Source organism: Phalacrocorax aristotelis, chromosome 4, assembly GCF_949628215.1.
Source record: "Phalacrocorax aristotelis chromosome 4, bGulAri2.1, whole genome shotgun sequence".
Classification (NCBI taxonomy): domain Eukaryota; kingdom Metazoa; phylum Chordata; class Aves; order Suliformes; family Phalacrocoracidae; genus Phalacrocorax; species Phalacrocorax aristotelis.
Window position 1 is genome coordinate 78,058,542 of NC_134279.1, and position 10,168 is coordinate 78,068,709.

At 49.7% G+C, this 10,168-nt stretch overlaps 1 protein-coding gene across 2 annotated transcripts; it reads left to right on the forward strand.

The window, feature by feature from the left end:
* Positions 1–271: 271 nt before the first annotated feature.
* THNSL2 (threonine synthase like 2) lies at positions 272–8,975 on the forward strand. 2 transcript variants are annotated; one of them, XM_075092176.1, is made up of 9 exons: positions 272–403; positions 986–1,213; positions 1,863–2,057; positions 2,324–2,476; positions 3,179–3,409; positions 4,274–4,422; positions 7,178–7,303; positions 8,236–8,375; positions 8,498–8,975. In XM_075092176.1, the coding sequence occupies exons 2-9, from the start codon at positions 991–993 to the stop codon at positions 8,724–8,726; spliced, it is 1,446 nt and encodes a 481-aa protein (XP_074948277.1). In that variant the 5' UTR covers positions 272–403; positions 986–990; the 3' UTR covers positions 8,727–8,975. The 2 variants fall into 2 exon arrangements, with proteins under 2 accessions (XP_074948277.1, XP_074948276.1); XM_075092175.1 differs by lacking the exon at positions 2,324–2,476 and having other exon boundaries at positions 302–403.
* Positions 8,976–10,168: the final 1,193 nt, after the last annotated feature.

Below are 10,168 nucleotides of genomic sequence, written 5' to 3' on the forward strand. Positions count from 1 at the left end.
GGATTATACTGGAGACAACAAGCTTGATCCCCCTCAGGGTTAAAAGCTATGTCCTTATATTTAACTAGATTTCTCCCCAGCTGCAGCTTGTGCCTGCTGCCCCTTGCCCCGATGCCCGATAACGCTGGGAGCAGCTTGGCTCCATCTCTCCCGCATATTCCCATCCCCAGGCTCGGTGCAGGGCGGCCACTTCCACCGGCTGCGCCGCAGCAAGGGGAACGTTGGCAGGTTGCAACGGGGAGAAGTTTTCTGTGAGCACAAGTGCAAAGGGTGGCTGGGTTGCAAGCGGCAGCGGCGGTGACGGCGAGTTGCTTGGACACTTTCCAGCCTCTGCGTGGGGTCAAGCGGCCTGCAGCCTGCCGTGCCGTGCCGAGGGGCTGCACCGTTAGCCGGAGTGCCTCAGGTGGGAACGGCTATGGGGGTTCATGGGGTTGGGGTGAGAGGGGGCTTCTCCCGGCAGTGCTGGCGGCTGCTCGGGAGGAGTTGCATGAATCTGGTAGATTTAGCTCAGCCCTTCCTACACTGAGTTAAATCCTGTCCTTAGTTTAACCCCTTTGAACAAAATCAGCCTGCTCTAAAAACATGGTTATTTCCTTTTATTTATTCCTTTTATTTAATTTTTAGATTTTAAAATTCCAGCTTTTGCAAATAGCCTGCAGGGGACATGACGTGCTTGCGCAGCGATTCCTGCACTGTCAGGGCTTTTGCTCAGGCTGGGAAGTGTCTCCGGGGCAGAGTGGGAAGGGCACAGGGAAAGTCTCGGGCAGCATTTCCACTGTCCACAAAACGCCGTGTGCCCTCCAGCGGCTCTGTCTGCTCTACCTCCCCACGGTGTGGGGTTTTTTTAGGGGGATAGGCGTTTTCTTCCCTTAGGAGCTCTGTCTGTCACATGGGAAGTTTTGGGGGGAGTCAGCTTGGGATGTGGGGCTGTTCCCAGTGGGTGGGATGCTCTGGGGCCCTGGCAGTGACTGTGGTGCCTCCCCAGCACCCATGGACTATGTCAGCACGCGGGGAGGTGTGGGGGCCGTCGACTTTGAGGGAGCCCTCTTCTCTGGCTACGCACCCGATGGGGGCCTCTTCATGCCCCAGCACATACCCTCGCTGGATGGGGACACCCTGCGGAGGTGGAGCTGCCTCTCCTACCGGGAGCTGGTGAAGGAGGTCTGCTCCCTTTTCATCACAGCTGAGCTGGTCCCACGGAACATGCTCAACGGTGAGCCTCAACCATGCAGGGAGCTGCTCGCAGGGATGTGCATGAGGATTTTGGGGTGTTCAGATGCATCTGCCTGCCTTCACCCCACCCTCTTTGCAGCTTTCCGAGGATGGAGCCTGTTGTGCCATTGTCTGCTCCTTTCTGTACCCTGTTCTCCTCTGTCACTTCCCTGGGGCTTGTTACCTCCTGGAAAAGGTGTCCCCCATAGTCCTGCTCGCTGCTCCAGACCTGCCCTCCCACCAGGGATTTCTGCTGCTCCACACTCCCATTGAGATCTGAGTTTTGATGTTTTTAAACATTTAACAACTATCACTTCCACAAGAGGGCAGCTACAACCTCTGTCTCATTGGCACTTCATGACAAAATTTGGGTTTCCTGTATTTCATATTTTAACACAGCTTGCTCTGATTTTGTCGAGTGTCCCCTGGGGTCTCTCACTGTAGAGCTACTGGAGACAATAAAGTGGGCTGGTTTACTCCTAATAACTAAGAATAACTTGTAGGATATCTCTCAGCTCTCCAGCTGCTGAAAGTCTTTAGTTTTGCTGAAAGCTTCCCAGGAGCACGAAGAGTACAGATGTAGGAAGCCATGGGTCAGAAAAATACTCCTCTACCCAATCTAACAGCCCCTCTAACCATTTTCCTTCTAGACCTGATTGACAGGGCCTTCAGCAGGTTCAGACACAAGGACATCGTCCATCTGTCCAGGCTGAAAGACGGGCTAAATGTTTTGGAGCTGTGGCATGGGGTTACTTATGCGTTTAAGGATCTGTCCTTGTCCTGCACGGGACAGTTTTTACAATACTTCTTGGAGAAAAAACAGAAGCACGTCACTATTCTGGTGGGTGAGTATGCCTCTGTGTGTCAGGTAGAACTTCTGGGCAGGTCTTTACCTTGAGAGCCATCATCCCACAGCCCTCCCCATAGATGCCCTGGGGTGGTATTGCCTCGTGGGTGGCTGGTTAGTGATCTCCAGGCAATGCCACGGTGGCTGCTTTAGCCAAAATCATCTCATAGAGCATCTCTGTATGTTTTTCTTAAAGTCCAGTGATGCAGGTTTGACTGATGCATCAATTTTTGCTTTTCTTCATTCTCCCTCACTTTGAAACAGGGACTTCAGGGGACACGGGGAGCTCGGCCATTGAGAGTGTGAGAGGACAGAAGAACACGGACATCTTTGTTCTGCTGCCCAAGGGGTTCTGCACGCAGATACAGGAACTTCAGATGACCACTGTCATTGAAGACAATGTTCATGTCTTTGCTGGTTGGCATTACTGTTGGACTGTCCACTTTATGGCCCTACTGTGTCAAAACCGTAACCCTAAAAGTCTCAGGGCGCTGCTGCTTTAGCACCTACAGCCAACTGGCTTGTTGCCATCATGGCTACTGTGCCCAGACATGTGGCTAACAGGAGCCTATAGCAGACATCCCCACTCTGATGAAAAGTGGTTCAAGGCTTCCTTTTCTCCTGGCCACAGATCAGAACTGCCTCCATGCAGGTGGTTGGTGTTTAGCTGCACTGAATTCAGCACCATTTCTTGGCACTAAAAGGATTAAGACTCACCACTTCCCTCCATCCCCTCACCGTCATGGGTGGTCCATCCCCTACCTCTGTGCCGCCCCCATGGTTAGGGATCACTGCTGGGTGCTTGAGCTGTGTCCATAGACTCCTCTGCTCAGCCAGGTGTCACCTTGGCATCTCATGGAGGATGCAGGCATTTGCGTTCCTGGCAAATATACACTTGGCGTAAGCAAGAGCCCAGAGTGCAATGTCTGCAGGAACCACCTGGCATCCATGTGGTGGTACTCAACCGCTGGCTTGTACAGCCCCAAAGGCAGATGGGCAGCTCAGGACACCCCTGGCTGCAGCAAACCCCGGGGCTTGAGACTGGCCCTATTTCTGAGCAGAAATACTTTGTTTGCGCTGATGTTGGCAGATCTAATCTTTCTTTTCTCCTTTTGACAGCTCATGGGAACAGTGATGAAATCGATGACCCAATCAAGGAACTGTTCGCTGATGTTGATTTTGCCAGAAAATATAATCTGATGAGTTTGAATTCAGTCAATTGGTCTAGGATTATGGTGCAGATTGCTCACCACTTCTACGCTTACTTTCAGTGCGCTCTGTCCCTGGATACCACCCCACTGCCAGTGGTGGAAATTGTTGTGCCAACAGGAGGAGGAGGAAATGTCACAGGTGAAGGGAAAAAAGATAGGTTAGATAGGGAAGAGAGAGAGTGCTGTGACTTATAGTCTAAAAGCACTTTGCAGATGCCAGGTATTGCTATTTATTAAAACACCCACTCTCTGGTAGGATTTCTTCAGAACCACTTAGATTTTATTACTCATATATGGTTATTACTCATTCAGGTGTCACTGATGATTTGCAACGTGCAGAAAATCCCAAACCACCCTTTGATGATGACTGTAGCTATCCTGAGGATGGGCATATTAGAAGAGGACAGAATGTGTTTGATCCAGAAAAGAGGGAAAATACTGTGGCTCTGTTTTCCTAAGTGAGACATTAACAGAGGTGTGGAGCCCTGCCTGGTCCTACTCTGGTTTGCACGGTAGTGTGCAGTCAAGAGAACCACTCCTAATTGCATAATCTGGCCTTCTAAATGTGAGTCCTAGATTGCCTCCATCCCAAAATCGGTGTACAGCTGTTTTATGAAAGCAACAAAGGATTCGATGCACTCACTGTATTTCCAGGCTGCCTGTTTGAGACAACATTAATAAGACACAAGACCCAAAAGATTCATCTCTCTTGCTTGAACAGCAGCTGCCTGACCTCTCGGTCCCCTGCCCATCCATCTTCAAATCTGGAGATGCCCAAGGGTCAGTGTTCGATGGCCTGACATGGCAGGAGAGCATTGCATCCCAGGATTTTACCATCTGGTGCTTGACCAAAACGTTGTAGATATCTCAGAGACTATTAGGGAATGTCATTTGTAGCTGCTTCTGAACTACATGCTCAATCAATTTGTAGTGACTTCTTTGCTAAACCTCCTTTGAATGTTTCTTCAAGAAGCATGCATGCATTTTTTCACTTTTTTTCTAGCTGGCTGTATTGCCCAGCAAATGGGTCTCCCGATTCGACTTGTTGCCGTGGTTAACAGCAATGACATCATTCATAGGACTGTTCAACATGGAGATTTCTCACTGTCAGAGAGTGTGAAGGCTACGTTAGCATCAGCCATGGATATTCAGGTATGTAATGAATTGGCCAAAATGGGACAATACAAAATATTATATATTTTTATCATTTCCCCCTTGTACTCTGTTTTACCTGGTTTATGAGAGCATAATTCCGTGACTGGCAATGCCTCTCAGCAATGGATTATTAAGAGGTGTAACTCATATTGAGCATTTATGCTTCAGACTGCTGAGCTGAGATAGATCAAACACCTTCTTCCTCATTTTCAGGGCTTGACTTTGTAATCTTCATTGTTAAATGCTGCGTTTCTGAGGTTTCATTATGTGCAAGGTTAGCAAGAGAGGGGTGTTTTCTCAAAATGTGACACAGAAAATACAGAAAATTATAAATCCCACCATGTCATGTTGATGCTTCTGAAAGGCTTCACTAAGGGCAAGAGAAGAGACCAGGAAGAAGGTAGGGAAGCCCAGAAGAAATGCCTCATCTGTGACCATCTGCAGTTTGCTCAGGGAAAAACAAGTCTCAGCAGGCCGGGAAAGGCCTCAGAAATGAAAAGTCATGGAGGTACAGAAACCAAACACCTGGAAGCAAATACCTCCCATTTCATACCTACCCTGTGATCCACAGGGACTGGATCTGCTTCCAGACAAGTGACCAAAGTGTGAAACACTTGGTGTTGTGTCGCTGTGGCCTTACGCTACCTGGATTTTCCAACAGCTGTTCAAACATATTAGGAGGACCTGGGAGCCTGAAGGAACTGCCATGCTTTGCAGTTAGTAACCCATTATGCCCCCATCACCAGGCTTCTGTGGTCTGCAGCCTGACTTTCCTCCCAAGGCATGGATTTGTGGAGCTCCTCAAGGCTCAAAGGGTAGCTGGGCTCCTCTCTTGGCCCATGTCTCTTCAGTAGCACTAGTCTGCTGAGGTGCCTAAGCATGTGCCAGACTTTGGGATCATAAGGGAAGACAGCCAGGCGAGGTGATGTCCCGAGATTCCTGAGGAGCTGGATGGGTGTATCCCTCTGCACATCCTTCTCCATGGCTGACTGGGGTATCACTGTATAGCTCACATCTGAAGCATCCATGCAAATATTTCCATATCTGAGCAGATCATGCTGGAAGGAACCTCGGGAGGTCTCTAGTCAGGACCTTCTCAAAGCAGGGTCACCCATAAGGTCAGACTGGGTTGCTCAGGGCTTTGTTCAGTCAGGTACTGGAAACCTTCAAGGATGGAGAGTGCACGGCCTCTTTAGGTTGCCTATTTTGCAGACAAGCTGGAGCAGAGAAAACTCTCCAGTTAGACACTAACTGAAGAGTTGAAGGTGAAGCAAAAAAGTGTAGTGTGGATGAGCCTTTCCAGGAGAAATTCTAGGAGACACAGCAGATGCTGTGTCTTTGCAGTACGTGAAGCCAGCCAGGGGCTGTTCTCTGGGAAGCACCATGCAGTTCATGTCCATGTGCTGAAACTTTCCTAGGGAACAGTCCCCAGCATGATCGGTCCTCCAAACTGGGCCCACTGGTTCTCCTGGGTGACTCTAGTGGCATGGGACAAAACCAGACCAGAGAGCTGGCTAATAAGATAAATGGCAAAGCCAGTGCTCACACCAGTGTCCTGGACCAGTTCGACTTACTGGTGTTGATGTAGTCATCTGCAGTGGAAGCTATAAGGCTGGTATAAATGGAGGGTGAAGAAGAAAGTCTGGATGTGGGACCAGCAGAAGGAAGGGCAGGAGAAGGGGTGTCAAGAAGATGGTGCTGGAGGAACCTCTGGTAGGAGGTCATCGAAGTCTAGGCACACTAACATGCAGCTTCTCAGGACAGCCAGATTGGGAAGCAGAGGACAGCCTAAACCAGGGGACAGCCTAAAGCAGGCTACGCCCAGACTCAACTGAAGATTACAGGCTGGAGGCCCTGGGAGATGATGGTGGGAAGATGAAGAACAGGACTGGGGCCATAAGCCACTCAGATAAGGACACGAAAGACTAAGTCAGTCCTAACGACTTGCTGAGGTAGGACGGGATGGAGAGACAAAAGGTCACAGGCATTGTCAGCTGCTAAAAAGTATAAAGAGCTCACCCAAAACCAGCACTTGAACCCAGGAGATGTGATGAAGTCTCAGCAGTTGGTGCCCCTTGTCCTGTCTGTCCCTACAAGATATCTTGGCCAAACCACCTGGAAGATCATTTGGTCCTTGTGAGCATGTGGGAATGAAAGAGTGAGTGGAGAAATTCGTTTGGGACCCTCCTGTATGGTCTTGCACTGAGTTCTGCTGCAGTGTTGCAACACTGATTGCTACATAGCCATACAGACCAGTCAGGCCCTATATGTGCTTTATGTGTTCATAAAGATTATCGGTCAGCCCTGCAGGGAGCTGGGTGTCTCACGAAGTCACGCAGGAGCTGGGTGACTCACAGCAGCATCTGCAGCACTGAGTAAACAGCTGGATATTTCTGGTTCTCAGATACATAATGTGTTATTAGCCTGGGTTCTTCAAGGTGATTGTACAGATGTGGTCACGCTATTGATTTTATCAGTCTTCCCTGCATTAGTTTTTGTTTTTTAATCTGATGGTCACTGCCAGACTTCTCTGACAGGTCAGAGATCTGAAAGACATTGTACAAGTTCCTAAAGACTGTCTTGGGATGTAGGTATGCAGGGGGAAAACACAAAGCCCACCCCAGCTTCCACCAACTAAAACGTGGCAGTAGGACCTCAACTCTAATTAGATACCAGAGAATCCACACAGGTGCTCTCCCCTCAAGACATATGCTCGAATTTCCACTGCTAACCTATTCCCTTGTTGTCTCAGGAGCCTTATAACATGGAGAGGATCCTCTGGCTTCTCTCAGGCTCCAACAGCCGCCTGACAAAAAAGCTGATGGAGCAATTCAGCGTGTCAAAAAGCCTTAAGCTGCCGGAGGATTTGCACAGAAAGGTGAGTTCCTCATGCATGTGGCTCAGCATGTGTGTGCGTGCAAGGAGATTTACCACTACCAGTTATTTTCAACTCATTTTCTGAATAAAATTTAATAGTGGAGAGTTTCCAAACAAAAATGTAAGTGTGAAGCCAGAGGAGTTTTATATCTGTTGTGTGCATGGGGATGTTTGTTTTTTTTTTTAAATACCCTCTTTCTTCTTTGCAAAACTGATTAAAAACTGCCTACAATTATTTAAGTAGAATATGCAACCACCCCTTCCTTGGCCACTCCAGTGCCGGCATTGGCCGGGCACCGAGGCGTCGTGCAGCAGGTGCTGGGACAAACCGAAGAGTGGCTTTTGGGAGTGCATTTGCTGGGTTCGGTGCTGCAATTCAGCCTTGGTGTTGTGGCAAATGGGAGCACGAACGCAAAGCAGAGAAAAAGACAATAGGAAACGAAACGTTTCAGATGCAAAGTTCTTCTGGCCAGATGCAATAATCTTGCCCCTTCCCATCCAACACACACTGTCCCCCACGGAGCATCCTTTGCCCGGTGCCTGCTCCTGCTTGCACAGCAGCAAAATATAGAATAAAACCCCCCATATTATTAAAAAGAAAGAAGAGCTATTACACTGAGGTGGGTTTTACAAGCCCTCAGAAACTCCCTTGGAGCATGCAAATAGCAGTGCCGAGGGGCTCCTCTCCACCCATGCTCCCAGCACATGGGGACAGAAACCCCTCACTCGTGCCCTGACCCTGTGGCCATTTCCAGCAGCGCCTCATCTCCTGGCTGCAGCAGCAACTCATTTCCCTTCAGTCCCTGGTGAGCTCCATCCTCCAGACTCCCTATTTCGAACTGCTTTGCTGAGTGCCCATGGCACAAGCCCATCTGGGAATGTGTGGGCTGGTGATGCCCTGTGCAAACCTCCCTGTTTTCCCCGGGGTTGCAGCTCTCCGAGACCCTGCGCTCATGCTCGGCCTCTGACGAGGACATCGTGCGAGCCATGCAGCGCTGCTGGGAGGAAAACCGCTACCTGCTGTGCCCCCACTCTGCCGTGGCTGCTCACTACCACTATTCCCAGCCAGATGGGTAAGGACAGCTGTGGTAGGGAGCATCGGGGACTGGAGCATCACTTCTCCCTTTGCTCCTGCAGCATTTCCAGCTCAGGGCTCGCTTATATCAAAAGTTTTCTTGCTTTCTTTTCTTTTCAGCACACCCCGGTGTTGCTTAGCTCCAGCCTCTGCAGCCAAATTTCAGGATGCCCTGCTCCGAGCTGGCCTGGCTCCCCAGCTCCCCCCTGAAATCACTGCCTTAACAGCAATGGAGACCAGGTCCACTCCCCTGGAGCGGGGACGGGACTGGGCACAAGAGCTCCGGGAGCAGATCGAAGCCACGGCACAGCGGCGGCGGGTCACTGGGCAGGGAGTCACACAGACCTGAGCTACTGAAGCATGGCTGGCTGATGCCCCCCAGGGCTCATTTTCCATTCCCAGAAGAGCCCATGTTACACTGGGAGAGGAGCCGGCTGTCTCCGTGCAATGAATTATTACCGGAACACCCTTCACTGTTGAATTATATAAACTATTTCATAGCATTTTCAGTAAAGAGCTCTGCAGCTGGATCCTCTTTTTCCTAGAAATTCATAAAAAATGATTGAAACTCTGAATAAACCTGCCTGTTCCATCATCACATGCTATTACAGAAAGCTCCCTTAGCACTACCCACAGCCATTCCTGAGCATTATCCAGCGATTCTGGCCCCGTGCTGGGATGTTCAGCCCAGAAGTGCCAGCAGCACCCGAGGTCCTCAACGGGAAAATTATGCAGGGCTGGAGTGGATCCGCTTTCCCCATCCCCATGATTTAAGCAGTGCCAGGGATCATTCCCAGGCATCAAGACTTGCTCAGTGATAGTGTTAAAAAGCAGATGTTTTCCCTGGACTTGTTTATTTTAAGGAGCTGCTTTCCAGTGCTGCATCTCACTGCTTTTGGCCCTAGTCCTGCTGCAGACTCTTCCCAGGCAACTTCCACTGAAACAAATAGGAAATGGGAAATTCCCCTTATCTTCAGCCTGAAACTTCAGGTCTGTCAATACCAAGTTCCCATCATATAAATATATAAATACCGTGTGTGGGAGCTGCCTCCACAAGTCATGCATCTGGCAGGAATCTCTTGTGCCTAAAAAAGGGGGGAAAAAATAGGAATAATTACACCAGGGGGAAAATCCCCCTTTGCCATAAAAAAAAAAAATAAATCCCCCTTTGACATCAAAGGAAGTCCCATAATGGGAGGATTAATTTGAAGGTTTAGTGGCATTTAGCAGGTTAAAAGTAAATTCTGTGACGTGAATCAGCATGGGATGGATGTTGGAGAATGTGTGGGAAGAGTGGGAAGCTTGGCCTGGGCTGCAAGCTGCCTTGCTGGCTCCTGGGCAGCCTTTTCCTCATCATCCCCCAGCACACCCGGCCCTGCGCTGCCTCCTTCCATCCCATCTAAACCCTGCAGGAGAGGAGGGACCCGCACTCCCCCCAGGGCAGGGGCCCAGGCTGCCCCATCCCAATTAATGGGGTGAGGAAAACAACTTAGTTGAAAATAATGCAAAAAACCACAGTGCTTGGATGCTGGATGTTTTTAATGCTAACAGCTCTACAGTTGCATGGATTGAGCAGTTGGGAGGAAAACGGTGGTGGGGTCCGGGCAAAGTCTGATGACGAGGCCATCATTCACCCCTCTTTAAGAGCCAAACTGGCCAGCAAAATATATCTTATTTAAGGACTAATGTGACCTCATCCCCAGGAACAACCTTGCCCCAAAGGATGGCTTTGCACTGGGGGGCGGTGCAGCAAGTCACTGGTGGTGTCGATGAGAAACCCCCCGATCTCAT